General features: G+C 44.5%; 1 protein-coding gene and 1 long non-coding RNA gene across 5 annotated transcripts in view; both read right to left on the bottom strand.

The window, feature by feature from the left end:
- Positions 1-223: 223 nt before the first annotated feature.
- hsd17b12a (hydroxysteroid (17-beta) dehydrogenase 12a) lies at positions 224-17,652 on the bottom strand. Its single transcript, XM_029434831.1, is given in 11 exon segments — positions 224-1,646; positions 1,918-2,067; positions 2,820-2,885; positions 3,019-3,100; positions 3,812-3,847; positions 4,274-4,323; positions 4,529-4,593; positions 5,470-5,577; positions 7,207-7,282; positions 7,918-7,964; positions 17,343-17,652. Coding segments are annotated over 11 exon segments (999 nt in total). The 5' UTR covers positions 17,521-17,652; the 3' UTR covers positions 224-1,505.
- An 825-nt stretch (positions 17,653-18,477) lies between these two features.
- Positions 18,478-19,478, bottom strand: part of LOC115010147 (uncharacterized) — a 34,004-nt gene continuing 33,003 nt past the window's right edge. For all 4 annotated transcript variants that reach the window (XR_003832416.1, XR_003832417.1, XR_003832418.1 and 1 more), the window contains one exon: positions 18,478-19,358. This is a non-coding gene — a long non-coding RNA (uncharacterized LOC115010147). The remainder of the gene's footprint in view (positions 19,359-19,478) is intronic.

Raw genomic sequence — 19,478 nt, 5'->3', positions numbered from 1 at the left:
ACCTCCTAAACCTTATTCAGAAGCAGCATCTGGACATTCTTCCAATACACGTTTATTTCCTCCATTTCAATCCTGTTCTTTGTTTGCCTCTAATTTTAATGTGATCTATAATCAGATTTACACAGTATGAAGGTTATTTTTTGGTAATGAGCCAATAGGATATAGGCTAAAGTAAGATTCTAAAAATATTTTGTCAGCTAAAAAAAGAAACCCACTTACACACTGTGCTGTGTGCCAGAGCTTTTATTAACAAACAGTAGAAAACATTAGTTGCCACTTTCCAGCTATATAAATGAAAACAGTGAATTTTACATGTAGAGATTTTTATTATTTATTTCCAAGCATATTAAAAAAGACTTATTACAAAAAGGCAAAGCATTCACAAGACCGCTTTAGTTGCGGCACAGGTCAGACCAAGTCATATGGGGTATTCACTTTTGCATCAACTGCATAAATAGGAGCAGTTCTCCTGTTTTTGAAGAAAACATTTGGTAGCATGTGAACCAGTCTGTAGGTAATGATGTAAAACTTTCACATTTTAGTTTTAACTTCAACTAGAGGGAGATTTGCTCCACAATGAACCAAGAATATTCTTCATCCCTGTGAAATCCTTTCAAACACACACTGGAGGAACTAATGTAGATGTCCAGCGGTCAAGAGGTTTTCCTTCGTCGGCTAAAGGTTTACATTTTGATTAAAAAAAGGCACAACACGGAGCAACTGTTCAGTTCACAGACATCATACTAGTTGAATTACATCCTTTCATAATACATTTTTAACCAGTCAACACCCGCTCATTGAATTTGACCATTTCCAGCATTAATGTCAGAAGGCACTTGTGAGGAATGCCAGTTAATATGAAAAACTTTGGTTTAGAACATTGGTGCAACAGCAACCCACCACAAAATATCATTTTAAATATACTGTAAACACACAATATTATGGAAGAGCCAAAGCATGATGATAGCAGTTAGTAATGAAAGTTAACCGACATGATAGAAAGCAGAAATTGCCATCTTTAAATAGCTCATGAATTGTAAACAGGACTAGGTTGAAAGCTAGCCTCTAAAAAGAGTTTGGCTCATGTGGTCATACAAATACGAAATAAATAATTATATATATATATAAAAACCACCACCAGTTTCCACTGCTTACAACAGCAGGGTTAACAACTCCTGCATTCATTTTTTGGTTGCATTATTTCCATCAGCGTCAGTGACAAAATGGATTAATGTTCTTTGCCAAGAGCAGCATTTTAACAACATTTCAGCTTCTGCCTTCTTTGATCATTTCTCTCCAGACAAAATCACATCAGGGCACAGTTTGCCGTTTTAAACAAAGTCATACATTACTTTGACGAGCACACTTACTGAAGGCACAAATGTGAAACCTCAGGTAACCCTGGAGGATCAACCACACGCATACTAAAACACAATCTCTCCTTTCCTTTAACGCTGCACCTGGTCAGAACAGAGTTGATCAACACCGATTTGTCAGCCATCTTCCTAATCATTCTTCAAACTGTCTCCGTTCCTCTCCTCCCGCTGCTTCTTCCTCCGCAGGTATCCGGATCGCTGCAGACGGTTCATTCTGGCTCCAAAGAAGATGACGAGGTTGATCGGAACCAGCTTGGTGGTCAACCATCCCTGCGAGGAGAGAAACATCACAGCAAGAAGGATGCGAGTTTACAAATCAGGTTAAACTACAGGCTTTAATCTTTCAATGAAAACGCAAACATTTATCAAAATCTTTCTGAAAACATTCAAAAAAGAAAAAGCTTCATGTCACTTATAGTAGTTTTGTAGCACGTAGAGCATTGGATAAGCAAAAACCATCAAATGCTCCCATTTCCAATATCGGGGGGGTTTACTTGTTGCATTTCTGGATAGGTTCAGTATAAAAATGTCCATTTCTTACCATGACAGCATGTGGGAAATAGCCATTGGTCTGGGACTGCAGACCCACAGTGGCGAGCTCAGCTGCCACATAGCGCTCAGGAGTGGGCTTGTCCAGGGTGGGCTTCTTGATGCGAGTCATTTTAGTGACCACGAAGAAGGGCAGCACACTCTGCATGATACAAAGAGTCAAAGGAGTTAAAAAAAAACATATTGTCCCAACCATAAATGTACATTTCTTTAATAAAAAGAAATTCCTTGGTGTTCCTCATGGTTAGCTTTAAGTCTCTTGTTTCTTGATGTAAATGACAACATCCCATAGTTGAACTCCAGATTTGCAGCACAGACAACTTGTATCATGTGTCCTTACGACCAATGGCACTGTAAGATGCACAAACGTACATAAAAACTGTTGCTGTGGGCTGGTCTAATGCCTGGAGTCATCAGGTGAAAATACACTCAGGGTTTGCTGAGGTGAAACTGCAGTACACACTTCAAACACAAGGTGGCACACATGTGAATACTACAGAGGGGGCTAAAAACAGAACAAGCCTCATGTGGAACAACATATTTTCATAAATACCTCTGCTGTACAAAATGTATCATTCATGAATGTTTATTCATTGTGTTGCCCTTCAGGCAGGAACAGCTGAGATTTTGTAACTTCTTTTATAAGAGGAGTTAAATATACGAGGGAATTCAATTAGGGATCATCAGACGGACACATCTTATATCCTTCGTCTCAGAATCTTTAGCAAAGGTTTCTATAAAACAATGTTGTTAAGCAGTTCCCTCTTCCTGCCATCTGTCTGCCTCAAAAGAAAACTAAAGATCCTTCAGTGTCTTCACAGTTGAGAACACAAACAAACAAAACATATGCAAGGTGGAGGAGAGGGATTGATCCCTGACAAGCCTTGAACTCACCTGAATGATGACGCCCTGACGCCTGTACTCCTCCTGAAGGCCACGGGAGAAGAAATCCACAAAGGCCTGCACACAGAAGGATGAAAGACGGTCGATATTAAACACATCCGTCCGTAAAATGATGATTTGTTATCAAAACCTCCAAATGGGGCAATACAAGGAAGGGTTGGCTTGATGAAAGTAAGGATGTTGAACATACCTTTGTGGAAGAATAGACTGTAAGCAGAGGGAGGGGGTACATGCCGCTGGCAGAGGAGATGTTCAGGATAATACCTTTGGACCTAAGAAAAACACAACAAGGAAGATTGAGGACAAGAACTTCACTTTGTAATGCTAAGAGAACATTTAGGGGCTGCCATTACAACACCATCTACATGGCAGGGCTTTCCTCAAGAAGTGAAGCTCTGATCCCAGAACAGCGTTTTCAGAAGTCCTTATTTTTGCTTCAAATCGACAAACTTTCAAAAGATTTTCCATGCCAGTGGGAACCCTGCGTCTATACAAATAGAGCACGAGCACACACACACACACACACACACACACACACACAAAACATTGTGGTAGTGGCCGTGTGTGTTGCCATGGCAGCCTGTTGCTGCAGTGATGTAGTGGAGCGACGCTCCATCCTCACACGGCACCAAATGTGCCGGCGCTGCTATTGGCCAGGAGGAGTCACATGGGAACAGAGCAGCCAATTGGGTGGGAAGAGCACTTTGTGTGAATTGAAAGCTTGTCAGCATTGTGAACAAAGGAGGAGAGGAAAAGAGATGCAGTGATGGAAAGGGCTTGGTGAGGATTTCTTATCCGCCTTCCCGAATAAAGAGCCACCTTTATAAAGTTTAATCTCCCCAAATACTCTTCTTGTAAAAAAAACAACAACAAGCTTTTGTTTAATTTTGAGATTCCTTGTGCAGCTTCTGTGTCACAATGCCTCATTCACAACACTGACTGCAGTCATGTCGCAAAACATGGAAGCCGATCATTTAACTCACCTGTCAGCCATTCTGGGCAGCACCAGACGAGGTCATCTAAAAAACAACAACAACAAGCTCAGTTAGCATCAGCTGTCACACAAAAACAATGATAAAACATGTGAAGGAGAGCAAGGGGACTAGGGAAAGAGTTTTATTTAATAAAAAAGACTAAAAGTAAGGGAGAGAGAGACACCGGAAGAGAGAGAGTTGCGTGGGTGGCGAGTACAGACAGCGTTGGTGTAGTCCACCGTTGCTTTGGGAACAACTGAGACACTGCAGGTACCATGGTAGAAACAGCAGAAGAGGAGGAGGAAAAAGAAGAAGAGGAGAAGAAAAAAGGGGAAAAGTGAGGGGGCAAGTGATGCGCATGGATCAAACTTTAAAAACACTACGTATAAATTTGTAGTTTGCAATCACTGGGTTGAAAGTATTTGGTGCATCTCCTCTCTGAAGAGCAGAAGTGTGCAGAGTCGTTCAAACCTCACCTGGCAGACGGAGGTCACGTTGACGTTTATCATGTTTGTGATGAACTGAAACAGAAACAATCAGTCAGTTCAACACTCATGAGAGGATGCGTTTGTACAGTAGAGAGCACACTTATCACACAATGTCTAACAGGAAGACGATGATCAGGCATGAGACAAAATTCATCTGAAAAAATGATAAATTGATTGGCTCGAGTCAGATCAGTTATTTCAGGAGTGCTCTTAAAACTAGCAGCATCAAAGAACTCACATTGTCCAGATCAGGAATATTGAGGTAGTACTCAGGGTAGGAGTAGGACACACCAACATTGTTGACTGTTGAGAACAAAAAGGAGGGAAAAAAGCAATTATTCTACAGTTTTCACAAAATAACCTGGTGCTGAAGAAAGCAAATCAGTTTACATTTCAACCACAAGGTGGCAGCAAAAGCAAACAAGGTAGAAACAGACACTACACACAGCCACACCTTACCAGTAGAGCACAATTGGCATCATAAAAGAGGACAAAGAGTCCCTTAAATGTTCAAATCAAAAGTACAATGTGGACTCTTCAGTTTAAACGGCTGTGCAACTTTAAAAATATACCATGAGTCAGGTGAAATAATGTTTTCCTGAAAAGTCTCTCAAAGAAAGACAGAAAGCTAAAATAGTTTCCTGCACAAAAGAATCCTGTGTGCTCGGTCAACACGCCGCTTTCATAATGTCATGATGATTCAACAATGACCCCAGTAAACAATATGCACGATGTAGTTTTTCTGTCAGATTATCAGATTACTGTTCAGAGAGAATCATGAAATCACACCTTACAATTCCACAAGTGTAAGATTTGACTTGGCTGATGCATGTTGTGAAATCCAGAAGGGAGCTTTGCCAACAAAAGGCTAAACTGCACGGTTTTGTACAGCACAAAGCCCTTCAACAGAATGAATTAGGTCTAATTTACTGACTCTAATGCTTCAACTCCTGCGGCAAACACAAAGCGTCTCGTCCTGCTCGAATACACTCGTCAGGATGTGTATTGTTAAGTGATAGTTTGTGGTTTTGCTCTCTTATGTCTGCAATACAACAGGTTCTTACGGTACGTTAACTTCGCTGAAGACAAAACTAAACCAACATGTTTTTCAAGCTGTAAATCATCCCTGGACAGAGAGGAAGGATGAATGAACACACTGTTCTGAAAGAAACAACTTACCAAGAACACCGATCTCTAAGCCAGTCAGCCCCTCCTCGATCTTCTGGTAGATGTCCGCCTTACCAAAGTCGACTGTAATGGTCCTGGTCTCCACTTTATACTGATCCTCTGAAGGGAGAAACAAGTGGCCATTAACGTTAAAGCTGGTGTATTGACTTGACCAAGACAACAAGTCAACAATACTTCTCATACGTATAAAAAGAGCTTTAAAAATCAGGCAGAGAGACCATCACACTAAGTTCCAAGTCTTTTTGAAGACAGTGCACACAAAAGCTTAAAGTGCATGAATGAAAGATGCATTGTACAATTGTTGTGATAATTCATCCTTCACAACACTCATAGCTTCATGTGGCACAATACAGCGAGCATTACATGGCCCAACAACAGAGCAACCCCCTGTTTCAAATGAATGGAGCATGAAACAAGTCACTGTCAGACTTTAACTGAAGAGGGCACTGCGTACCAACAAACCAGCAGAGCAATCCCCCCCCCCCCCCCCTACACACACCTCGACCCTCCCTCCCCTTCACCGTCATGTTTGACGTGCCTGCTGCAATTACAATTTATTGTCCAAAGACTCATTTAGCTGATAGGTGGCGGAGGGAGTTATAAGAGGAAGATTCCTTGGCTGTGCTTTGGCAAAGACCAGTAGTGTGTCAGAGGACATTCAGAGTTGATGCAAGAAAAGGGGGAACCTGAAAGGGATGAAAATAATAAAAAGGGGGTGCTAGGAGTTGGGAGCATTCCTGAAATCTATATCCAGCTCAGATTATTTTAAGACATCGCAGCCACTTTGAGTCCATGTCAAAGGAAATTATCAAATCATACGCTTTGGTGGCAAAGAAGCAGAAATATTAAGGCCGAGTTGCCAAATTGGAGTCATTTGCGGTTGCCAGGTTGGTGCGAATGAGACATTTTGCATGAGAAAGGAGAAATATTAATGACAATGAAATTATAGGTGGGACCGCGTGGGTTCCCCCGCTACATGCTAAGGAGGGCGGTTGTCAGACTAAATCGTGAGGGAGGAGTGCCGGAGTTTGGCACGCCGCATCCCGCTCGTGACTACCCATCAGCCCCCTCTGTGGACTTGAAGCACGACAGGGGAAATTGCGCTGTGGGAGACGTCAGAGACAGATGGAAAGAGAGCGAGTCAGGGAGAGGGCACTATTTGAACAGGGGGGGGGGCACTCACCATTCAGTCCCTTTTAAAAATCTGGAGACGAGCCAGGAAAAGAGGAAAAAACTTTTTCCTCATTTGTCATTTAAGTCTGTGTAGACTTAAACGTGGAAAGCCTTGTCTTGTTTCTGTCTCTGCACAAAGCACAGCCTGCTTTGTTTGCTGCATGTTTCCAAATCACCAGCACGCAAACAGATGAAGGCATGACTTCGTGGGGAAGCAAAGAAAAGCATGACAAATGGGATTTAGAGGATAAATCTGAAAAGTGAAACTACTCACATAACGAGTAGAAGCTAGTAGATCCACACTTTTAAAACAAACTTATGCTAACTTGTTTGATTATCGTGTCCCCTTTCCTTCCGCTTTTGACTACATTTGAAATCTTTATGTCAAGGGTAACAAGGCCCTCTTATCGGGGCCTGGGAAACCCTGTAGTCGAGCGGGTGGGAGACGCACGTCACCGCCTGCCCATACACACATCCTCATCAGCCCCCCTCACTGTGCTCTCAACCCTAAATAGGTTTCCATGATGTTGTGCACACACACAAACACACACTTACCGAGTGACTTGGCCACGTCATCCAGTTTGTCCTGAGAGCGACTGATCAACACCACAGAAAATCCGCGACGAGCCAGCTAGAAAAGGAAATACCCGTTAGTAATGAATCCACCAGTTCGACCAGAATTTGGATACATTGGCGAGCAATGTCACATCGTGTTGGCAACTCCAGGTAGAGCGAGGAGACCGAAAGAGCACTTCAGTGCCCGTCTCTCCTCCCGTCTCATTTTCATATAACATACTAACTAACCCAGGTTGATCTTTGCGTATGTGGGCATGTTGCTGTGCACAGTGAACTCATGCTTTTGAACCGATGCACTTTAGAGCACAGAGGATTCATCATAAATACTAACATGCCTACAATCCCTACATAACATAACACACTGGGTAAAATGGTGGCCTTCCATTGCGTGACAAGCAGCCACATCCACTGTAACGTCAACAGCAACAGCATGAGTCAAAGGCCCTACATGACTACATTATACAGCCTGCACACCCACACTAGAAGGTAGCCCCTATTCAACGTGTGCTTGTAACCTCCGTATGAGCTCTTGTTGACGATGTGTACACACGTGTGAGGACTCTCTTCCACGCTAATAGCCCTCTAAGAGCTCTCTCCTACCGTGGCCTATGAGTGAACACGGTGTGTGTATACATGAGTCACAGCTTTGCCGTACAAAAAATGAAATAAATAAGGGTCCGGGAGCCTCACCTCCTCCGCATAGGATTTCCCGATTCCATCAGTGCCTCCCGTCACAACTGGAGAGAAGAAGAAAAGAAGAAGGGGGTCAGTATTGTTGTTTCCTTCACATCACTCATACATGTAGCAGGACAGGGGTCGAGTCAACTTCTGCTCAACTAATCACGGAGTAGATCTTCTTTAACGTCCCCAAAAGTTCATATTCTTTGAGAATAACTGAAACCAGAGTGTCACTTTGTATTTTGAACGTAGGATTACATCAGCGTCACCAGTATCTCACCGGCAAGTGACCCCGACCGACAGCAAAGAGATGTTTCAGAGAAGTCTGTCAATCTCCACATTTTGTTATCTTGCACTTAAAAATGTGCAAATACGATCCTCTTTGTTCACAGGCTTACAACACACCTTCACATCAGGTTTGACAACTTCCAGTATTCATCATAATAGCTCAGCGCAGAGAGTTTACCCCAAGGCTCTTCACGAGTGACAGGCGAGACGTTCATATGAACACTTGAACTTTGAGCAAACCTACCGACGGCCACACCCCGCTGTACTATTCACCGGCTATTTAGGAAAGTCTCTCTAAGCTCTAACATGACAACTTCTCCCCATCAGTCTAGTCAAGTTCTCTTTTGTTTCAGATACTTATACAGGGCGTCCATTCTCAAAAGGGAGTGTGCAGTTCGATGTTTGGAGCAGATATGAATATTAAAATCCCCAAGATCATATAGATGGGAGTCAAATCCCAAAGATTAAGCTACAAAGACAACAGAGGGGCTGGAGATTGTATAGAGACGGAGATAAGATGGAATAACGCAGAACGATAGATAGAAGACAGTGTAGGATTCACAAAGCCCTCGCTGGGAGCTGCTCCCGCGATGCAGAGCGATATGTTCAAGATCATGTACATCTGACTGACAAGGTTAAAGTGAAGTGTATCCTGGGAGGAAGGAGAACGATGGGAAATCAGAGGGAACATTTCAGAGAAGCACAACAAGATGGTAAAGTGGCTGAATGGTGGGGAGACGGAGACCGAGAGAGGGAGCTGATGTGCCGCTTGTGTTCAGAGCTCTCCTCACCTCGTCAAAGCAAGCAGGGCTATTTTTAAACACTCACTGCCCATCAACCCCAGATCCTTCTTGACTGACTGAGGATGGGCCGGGAAAGGAGGGAGGGGGAGAAAGAAGACGCATGACAAAAAAAAAAAAAAGGGTGGTGGTGAGGAGGGATTGGGGGGGACTCACAAATACACACACATAGTGGTGCATCATGAATATATTAGTAGCAAGGCTTGATGAAAGATTAATAGAGGTAGAGGACATTCTCTGGCAAAGAGCTGGAGAGCAGCAAAAAGAGACAAGATGAGAGAGGGGATGCAGAGAGGAGGGAGTGATGACGAACATGGAGCGGGAGAAAGGAGGAGGGTGAAGTGGGGTAGGGAGGGTGGCGGGGGGGGGGGGGGGGGGGGGGGGGGAGTGAGGAGGGATCCTAGGGGCGGCTAAAATAGAACTGGAGCGAAGCAAGAGAACGAATGAGTGAAGGAGGAAGAGACAGAATAGAGATGGCGGTGGAGGAGAGGAGAGGAGGAGGAGGAGGAAGAACAAGAGAGTGAATGAGAGAAGAGGAGTGAGAGCGAGAGAGAGCAGCACAAAGTCAAAAGTGAAAAGAGAGCAGAACCCCTGGTTATTTTTAAACCTCCCCCGTGTTAAGAATGAAACGCTCCGTGGCAGAAAAGCCTCAATGGGCGCGGGCTGTACCAAATCAGGGGCTCTCGTTGCAGATGCAGGTGGGGGGGGGGGGGATACAGAGGCAGGGAGAGGCTACATTCACTGCAAAGTAAAATGGCTGAGGGGGGGCAAAGACAACAACAACCTCGACATAAAAATCTGCTTTTCCTAGTATAATCTAGTGACGTGAAAGAGGCTCATTTGCTTCATGCGCTACAGGGTTCATTCTTTACACATACCCAGAACACGCATGACAACATCTCATTGGAAATATTAATCTTAGACAATATAAACCTCATGTATTGTCAACTTGCCAGGAACTGTAAGAATCAGCCTTTCTACCGGTGACAAATACACAAGTTGTGGGTTCATCTAGTGCATGAAACTCGATCACACGACTGGAGTAACAAGGTGGATGGATGGTAACAGCAAGACCGCGTCTTCTGAGACATTTCGTACCAATAAGTGAAGACATTACCTCGAGCTAGAAAGAACAAACCATAGAATACAACAATGTGTACAACAGGCCCGAGCACATTCCTGTCACATGGGACAAAGATACCCTAAAGACAAGGCAGCTGGGACGCCGTTCGCTCGCATGACTGAGGGGAGGTGCAGAGAATTACACCTGCGTGTAAGAATGTGTCAACATGAATGTATAGCTTTGACATGTGCTATTCTCCAAAACCAGCATGACCGTTTGAACGTGAACATGACAGTAAAGAAATGAGTAGGAGACGTTTTTAACTAATCTTTTAGAACAACATCTTATTCTGGAAGGGCCAAAGGTCATGTGATATCGAAGTCATAACAACTGTAATATATAAAAAGGAATTTGCATGACAAGGAGACAGTTTAACAAGAAAAACAGGACTACTTAAGCAGCGTGTTGAAATGAAAGCAAAAGAAAGGAAGAATTTAAAGCTGAAGTGTATAAAGGGGAATTTGTTGGGTGGTTGGAAAAGTGAGAGGAAAGATATGTTCAGCAGTCTACCAATGCCCCCTCCCCAAATCCTCGTGCTGTACTTATGAATGACTACACCCCCCACTCATTATATAACAGAACCATTTTCTCAATAAACGTCGTCAAGGGAGGGAGTGAGAGTAAAGTGTGCGTGTGTGTAACGGGGCTAGTAAAGTGGAATCGAGGACACAGAGTTCCTCTCGAGTCCTAAGACATTTCATTTTGAGTCGCCATCAACAATCAAGAGCGCAACAAATGCAAGAACAAATCCAACATTCTGGACAGTAATCCATTTATGGGTTTTATTAAAACCCTGAAATTAAACAAAATTAAAATGTGATGCCAGTTGTGTCACCTACTGTCGACCTACACTGGGGACACTAAATACATAACAGAGGAGATATAAAAAAGCCACGTCTTCATCTCTTCCACTGAACACAATGTCCAAAAATAGCATTGTGTTCACTCACAAACACGCACAGATGCAATGTAACAAAATAGGATCTACGCAAGCAAGCACGTGACTGACAGCAGCGCTACAGACGCTCACACACACACACACACACTGACAACAAAAGGATGAATGTGTGTTGATGGGGAAACCACATATGAAAGTGATGTGTGCAATGAAGACAAGGAGAGGCCAGGGAAGAGGATTGTGTGAATCCATGAATGTATTCATGCGCGTGTTGGCAGAGCGGATGTGTGCACCGCTGCCTCTCATTCATTCCCAGCAACAACTCTCTGAACCCAGTTCCCCCCCCCCACCCACCCATACCAACGCCTGAGAGAACTGGTTCACCATGCTGGCTCTGAAGCGCCCTGACGGTGGCGCATTTGCACCGCAGCTCTGCTATGCTTAGTGCTGCACATCACGTCCAGAGGTATTGACATCCCCAGCCTTTTCTGTCTCCCTCCCTCCCTCCCTCCCTCCTCAGCAGTGGAGCAGCCCCTGCCGCTGCCTGCTCACTATTCCGAGGGTCTAAAAAAAGCAGCAGGAGGAGTAAAAATAGCAGCGCGCCTGCACTGCCTCGTCTGGGAGCTGCCTGCCTGCCGCAGCACCTGAATACCAACAAGATCCCCCACCACCATCACCATCACCATCACCACGACGACCAGGCTGCTGCTGCATCCTCCACCGTAAACCCAGATGCCAACATGAGCACTGCAGGCTGGGGGGGGAAAAACACACAAGATCTGATGAGCAGTGGACGAAGAACACAAAGCCCACCGATACATCTTTGATTTAGATTAACGTGGACCGTATGAGAAGGCACACGTGTGTGAGGATGAGCAGCTCGTGTTAAAATGAAAAGAAAACCTCAAGTCTTTATGAAAATGGAGATTCAGATTTCTATTAATTCCCTCAAGATGAAGGTGTGCTGATTGTAACATCAGCTGATTGTAACATCAGCTGATTGGTAACATCAGCTGATCTAGAGTTTATGTGTAGAGAACGCTGGCATTGGTCTTGACTATCAGTTACCCACAGGGAGAGTTGTTTTTTTTGGAGGATTCAACTTCCTATGCAAAGAAAGAGCGAGACAGAGCTAACATGAGTGCAAAAACTCCCCCCTCCCCCCTCAACCCTCCCCAACACCACCAAATCCCCAATTAAGATTCTCAGTGAGGAGAGACTGCGGTCCTTGTATGCCCCGCTCTCGTTACGTACCGTTATGTAATTTGTCGCACCCCAAACTCGCCTATCAACGAGCAGCCCCTCCTACCTCAGATGAAGAAAAAAAAAAAAAAAAAAAAGATGGAGGGAGGGATGCAGCAGAAGATCCAAAGACCGCACACACCCCCCCCCCCACCCAAACACACACTCTCCATCCGCCCACCTTCCACATTCAAACACACGCTGCTTTAAATAGCAGGGGAGGAAAGTCACATGGTGATATAAAAGTCGACAAAAATAAAGCTCAATCGGGGGGGAGGAAGAAATGAGGGGGGGGGGGGGGTGAGAGACAGACAGAAAAAGCGAACTTGTACTTCAGAGCTGCCCAAGATAGAAGCAGCATCTATATTTGGGAACAGAGCAAAACACTGTCGTGTCCCCCTCCCTCCTCCAGTCACGTGCCTCGTTTAAAAAAACCAAAACATTTGGATTGTGACGAGGAGAGTTTTGAGGAGGCAACACACTTTGTTATTGACCGTGTGCCATCAGAGATATACTGCACACAGCAGGTGCTTTCACTTCATTAGTCCGTCCTCTCCGACTGACAGAGCTCATCAGTGGAATCACCTGCAGGAGTCTAAACCTGCAGACACTCCACCTCGGTGGTGATGACAGAAAACACCTGTTGGATCCGTTACATCCCTGCAATGACACAACTCACTGATAACATTCATGCAGACTTCCTTTACCAACGTAATGACACTTTAAAAGTAACTTAAAAAGACTTGTTTGGTTACACATGGGGCCCATGATCCTAATGCTGCTGATTACTCTGACTGGATGTCATGTTATCCATCAAGGGAGTGCTTACACACACACACTGATGAGGTGTGAGGTTACGTAATGACTTGAGGTTTGAACACATTCTTCTCCGGTTTGTCGCACAAAGACTGACGCAAACATTTCCAAGTACATTTCAACAGATACTCGACACTGAACAAACTGCCTTTCTGGCATGTTGGATCGCAACCAACATAGAAAAGGTGTTACTTTACAGAAGGCAATAAAACACCGATTCCAAATATGCTGGTGGTCCAGTATTGTGCGTTTAGAGAACAAGACTGAGCAGCTGATGAACTTGATCTCCTGGTTTTCTTAGAAATTGCGTCAGATGTTAAACTGTAAACTTGGATTAAGTCAAAAGTAACAGTACGTGGTTTAAGACGTAAAGTGCAAATAACAAGATATTAGTGAGATGCTGTATATCTCAATATGGTTTATCTGCTGAGGCCATTCAGTTCTGTGAGATCTTCAAACGATCATCAAAGAGAAAGAACATAGTTTGTTCACTTAATGTTTGTTTTTATGGACAAATAACAAATAGAATACTTTCTTGTGCATGGACTAATACTAGTATTACTATTATAGTATACTATTATATTACTATTATTACTACTATAATACTATCAGAACCGGTCGTGTCGGATAGAAAGCGTTTACGTTTTTAAATTCTAAGAAAATACAAAATGAGAAGGAGTTAGTGTGCAAACAAATAGAGCGGCACGGAGACTGAGAACAACATGCTCAGAGGAAGATGGTACTGTTGCATCCAACATGGCAAGATGTAGAGAAACAGAGAAACACACTGGATAGGAGGGAGGACGTGAGGAGGGGAGGGAGGAAGTGAGGGAGGAAGTGAGGAGGGGGGGCTGAGAAGAGCTTGAAATGAGGGAGAAGCAGAGGATTTTTTTTTTCATTTTTACCCAGCATCCCTGGCTCTGGCACGTGTCACTGAGCGTGTTCATCAGATGAACAGCAGTGTTTGCTCTCTCTCACCGCCCCCCCCCCCACACACTCTCTCTCTCTCTCTCTTACAAAAAACTAAGGCATAAATATTGAACACTGAATTATAAAAAAACAAAAGCCTTTAAAATAGCAGGAATCTCTTCTCGAGTGAGCTAAAGGTTTAAAAGAATAGAAAGTGAGCTGCAGGAGGGCGAGTGTGGATGCACAGTGCAGGAGGGCGAGTGTGGATGCACAGTGCAGGAGGGCGAGTGTGGATGCACAGTGCAGGAGGGAGAGTGTGGATGCACAGTGCAGGAGGGTGAGTGTGGATGCACAGTGCAGGAGGGTGAGTGTGGATGCACAGTGCAGGAGGGTGAGTGTGGATGCACAGTGCAGGAGGGAGAGTGTGGATGCACAGTGCAGGAGGGAGAGTGTGGATGCACAGTGCAGGAGGGAGAGTGTGGATGCACAGTGCAGTAGAGGGGCTGGGGAAGCCGCCTGCTCTCTTGCTGCAGGGCTCCTGTTCTGCCACTAGGGGTCTCCTCCACTAAGGGGAAGACCAGCAGAGGAACTCCAGAGAAATCCCTGCTCTCCTCTGCACGTTAGAGCTGCAGAGCTTCAGCACAAAGTGATGTGCAGTGATAACATGAACAACTCTAAAAGAAAAAACTACAATTAAATACATATGGACTTGACCTTGCAAAAAAAGGGGAGGGTTTAACTCCTCACTGTCATGACATCGTTTTAGTGGCTACAAGGTAAACTTCACCTCAAACCTGTCTGACCAGGAAAAAATACCTGTCATCTCCTGTGTTGCAATAACAGCCATGTGGATCTCAAAAAGCACATGCTCAAAGGATTATCTAAGTAATTAAACATGACACGTTTGCTAGAAAGTATTTCAGTCTGAGAACTATTTCTATGGGTGAAATGAAATGTGATTTTATGTCTTGGAGTAATTGTTTAATGGTTGCTAGGCTAGCCAATATCCTCTTCTTACTTTATCTCTTTAAGTCACTCATTAATTAGTCCAACTACAACAGTGTGCATTTAAAACGACAGAATGTGTACGTACAGCTAAATTCTTCCTCAGTTCACCAATCAGGTGATGTATCGCACAAAGAAGCATTCTTTAACATTGGCAAATGTCATGAAATGTCAAGCTTCAAATGTTTTCCTACACAAAGACACTTTATTAGTGAATATTTACTGCCATAGGTAGATACAAGAGTTTATACATTTGTGCAAGACCTTAATATGAGGCGTCATACAACTGCACTGAATGGATTCAGGGGAGAAAATAGTTTCACGATTGAAAATCTTACAAACTCTAGTTTCGGTGGAGCAGCTCCAACAGGACTTCACATATTACACCCTTATTGCTTACTGGGCAGTAGAATAAAGAACAATACCAGTGCCTATTCAGTGAAAGGAGGTGGTTTAACGTGTTGCAACAGGTACCTCAGTCATTTAGGGAGAAGGTGGAGACACGGAATCGCACCATTTGACGTATGTAAGAGAAGAATCACACCCCTGCCCAAGCGGGCCAGACCTGCACATCTGGTACAACCAGCTGGAGAAGGACACCTCATACGCAGCAAACATCTACCCTCCTCTACCCGTTCACTTCCTGCCATGGCTGCAACCGTTGCTTGTCAGACTGGTGCCAGGAACTGGTTTCAGGGAGTGGCATGCAAGTTCACAAGTTGAGAAAAAAGGTATACAAGAATGAACGTGATGTGTGGAAAACTAAGAGTATAGTTTTCATGAAGTCTTAGATTAGTTGAATGAGAATCGTTACTAAAACTGATGATTTGGAAGCATTTCCTGCACTCTTAAAGCTTACAGAATCACATGTCACCCATTATACTTGATGCAATAGAAAACCTCTGAGAAAGACTCTTTACTGCACCAAAAATGGGCTCTGGTAGAGCACGAGCCTAAAGCAATCATTTCTGGATCCAAAAGATGCAGGATGGAAACATAGTGCGAAGTTAGAGCTACATCTGACAAGAAACTGGGGGTGCTGCTGGAGGTGGAGTGAAGGAGGGTGGGGGTGATTTCTATTTGACCAATGGATGACGGAGCTATGAACAAGCGCATGACTCATCGGTGTGCACCGGTATTCCTCCGCATATTCCAGCAGAAATCACAAAGAAATGTACATTAGTCATTCCTAAAGGCACCCTACCTTTGCGCCATGCGTTTCATCCCGCCTTATGGCGCACAGGGAATCAATTAAAACACTCCATTCATAAAAAGAAACGACGATTTGGAGGCACAGTGCGTCACGGTGCAGATAAACATCTAGGTTATTACAAAAAAAAAAGACAACAACAAGCATTCAAACCATCCGGGTCGCCTGGTTTAGGGGATTATCAACCTATCCCGATGCAAAAGGGAGCGCTCGGCAAATTGCGCAGCAAGAGGCTCCAGACGCAGCAGTCTTCTCCTAAAAAGGAGACTGGAGAAGTGGGTCAAGCCATGGCAGGGGCGATTCCTATGAGACTAGTCTCTACCAAAACAAAATACACTTAGATTCGACTGCTAACTCGCGCCTACGCGTCCAAGCACGTTGAAAAAGTACATTATAGAAATCCAATCCAACTAAAGACTTTAATCTTATCCAACAACATGTAGGGCAAACGGAATGGGACGAGGTAATGTGACAAGAAATAAAAAAAAGAAACCGGCGACACAGGCAAAAGCGTGACAAAACACCGCCTGGATATATTCAAATACAAAGTGAGGTAAAATATGGATAACACAAGTGTCAACATATTGGACAAACTAACCCAACGTGACACATTTCGAGGAGTCAAAAGCTGTTGTGGGATGTAGGTAACGTTTTAATTGGGCATATGGGTTTGTCCTACATCATGCGGATGGGCTAATGTGGTTCAGTAGTGCGCTGGCTGAGAGCTCACCCACATAAAACAGCTCTCTGAAAAAGTGCGTATAGCCTGCGCAATTTGGCTCCTGGCTCACCCATGTGGGGCATCCCCTTACCGCTACATATGTAGGTGAAAACGCTGACTGGAGCCCCTGGCAGCAGACAGTGCGGTCTTTGACGCGAGAGAAAAAAACCCACAATTGAGCTAATAAGGACCATTATCTTGCCAGTCAATCAGCTGCTTACCTGCGCTTGTTACGCAACACCAACCTCCCCTTCAACTAAGCCACAAAAACGCACCAGAATGCAGCTCTTCTTTGTGCCAAAGTGAAGTTTGAGCTCAAAAACCTCATTCTGGTGTTTGCACGTCGAGTCCACCTGTCTACTTCTGAGCTGCCCTCTTCGTGACCGTGATGTAGGTGGCGTGAAAATTGATGTGACCCAACTCACCTGCCCATTTGCCCAGCCTCGGAGAGATCAGCAGCCCGTTTCCCAAGACCCAGATCCTAAAGCCTGAGAACAGCCTGTAGAGCACCCACAGCACCAGCGAGGCCACAGTGAACGCGCCGACCCAGAAGAGAGGCGTCTCGGCCCTGCGGAGCGTCTCCTCCACGTTCATCCAGTTCATGGCAGCGGCTCTCGGTGACTCGGCGTGTGTGTGTGTGTATGTGTATGTGTGTGTGTGTGGAGACCTCAATTTTAGGCTATGTGCTCTAATTTCCAAGCCACAACGTGAGAGAGTCCCTTTATAAGGAGGTTGTAGCATCACACACACTCCCCCAACACTTGTCTAGCCTGATTTAACGCGCACCGCCCACCTGCTCCTCTGCCCCGCCCTCCTCTGCTCCTCACTGGCTGCAGTAGCTGTCTGTCGCCTGATGCACCCCACTGGTTGGTGCATTTGCAAGTCAATCAACTCCACAGCTTCCTCCATTCATTCGATTTTCTGTATGAAGCAGGGTGGGTCAAAGGGCGACCGGGATGAGGAGCGATTGGGCAAATATTACGGCTGCTCCCATCCGGAGTCTGCTATTGGCTCTCGACAGAGCAGGTTTGTCGGTTTCAGTCAGGATTATGAAACCCTCCAAACCCACGCTTTCGGAAAAAAACTGCCCACACCACTTTATGAATGAAAGGATGTTCTCATTGGTGAACCATGTGCGCCTCCTGCCGCCCCTCGCAGTGCGCTTGGAGACAGTTTATTGGCTAAAGTGATGCCAGTCTGTGAATTCAGCTTGCTCCCACCTAGACATGAGTCACTCGTCTATTTTAGGTATTCTGCCTGCATCATACTGCTGATAACCACTGAAATGTGGACACATGTGCAGTGAGTCATCTTAATGCATGTATTCACCCGTGTTGCGCCAGATAACTTTTCCACTTTCGCCTCTGCTGCAACACGCTCGAGTTCAGGTTCCTCAAACAGGAAAAACTACAATCCCCTGTCTAACTTTCGCTTTTCAGACTCTCGCGAGAGTACACCCATAGTAGTAAATTCCCCATCCCTAACATTGAAGAGGGAGAGATGAGATGTGATGTGTGTGTGTGTGTGTGTGTGTGTTACATAAACACTGAGACAGGCACGTGCGTTTCCATCGCTTTATTTAACAGTTTAACATTTCAATGCACATGAATAAACAGACAATAATGTTTCAGAACAACCGTCTGTCACGATTTTCTCCTCAGCAGTATTTAGTTACCCACACCGACCCAAAAAGGCTTTTTGCTACAGAATGTTTTTCTCCAACTCACCCCCTTCTGCCGCCATGCTCCCTGTCTCCCTCACACACACACACACACACACACACCGAAACTAAACATGAAATTCTGACTCACCGATGCTCTGTGGCACAAAGCAAAACCTGTCATGTACTCAGCAGAGGGACAAGAGTATAAAAATGTGCCTACATGCTGACAGTCATCGTGCAGCTGCTCGCATTCTTTGACACAAGTGGAGGGATCGAAGTCAACGTGACACCGAGAGGAAGCAGCTGCAAGTTGTGTAACCATTTCAAACGGGGGGAATTAAATGCATTGCTGACCTGATGTCTCTCAGTCATAGTTACAATGTGCAGAGTAAATGTCTTCTGTCAAAAAAATACTTTTACAGGAACGATTTTATACTCTGGCAAATATAAATTAATCTACCTTTATCAATTTACAGGCTGCAATAGGGACGCTGATTTTGCACACATATAGCATATTTGCCAACAATTTTTACATTAAAAACCGCACATAAACAGCATTTAAGTGTAGTGAACACAGCCATTTAATTACATTAGATTTGTAAGAGAGTAGCCTCAAAGTGTGTTTAAACTGATAACATTAAATAGCATCACATTTCAAACATTAGACACACACACACACACACACACACACACACACACACACACACACACACACATTCCCATCGGACGTTTTTGAGAGTCCACTTCTCGTCTCGGTCGTGTCCTCGCAGCACAACAGCTGAAAACAAGAGAGGAAATGTGGATTAAGTGGTGCACAATTCCCTGTAAAAATCTCTACATGTGTCTGTGTAATCTGCAAGACTGTAAAGACGCAAAGCACACAGAGAAAGTGCACAAA

This window comes from Cottoperca gobio, chromosome 6, assembly GCF_900634415.1.
Source record: "Cottoperca gobio chromosome 6, fCotGob3.1, whole genome shotgun sequence".
NCBI classification, from domain to species: domain Eukaryota; kingdom Metazoa; phylum Chordata; class Actinopteri; order Perciformes; family Bovichtidae; genus Cottoperca; species Cottoperca gobio.
Note: the sequence above shows the minus strand (reverse complement) of the source record. Positions and strands in the feature narration are given on the sequence as shown.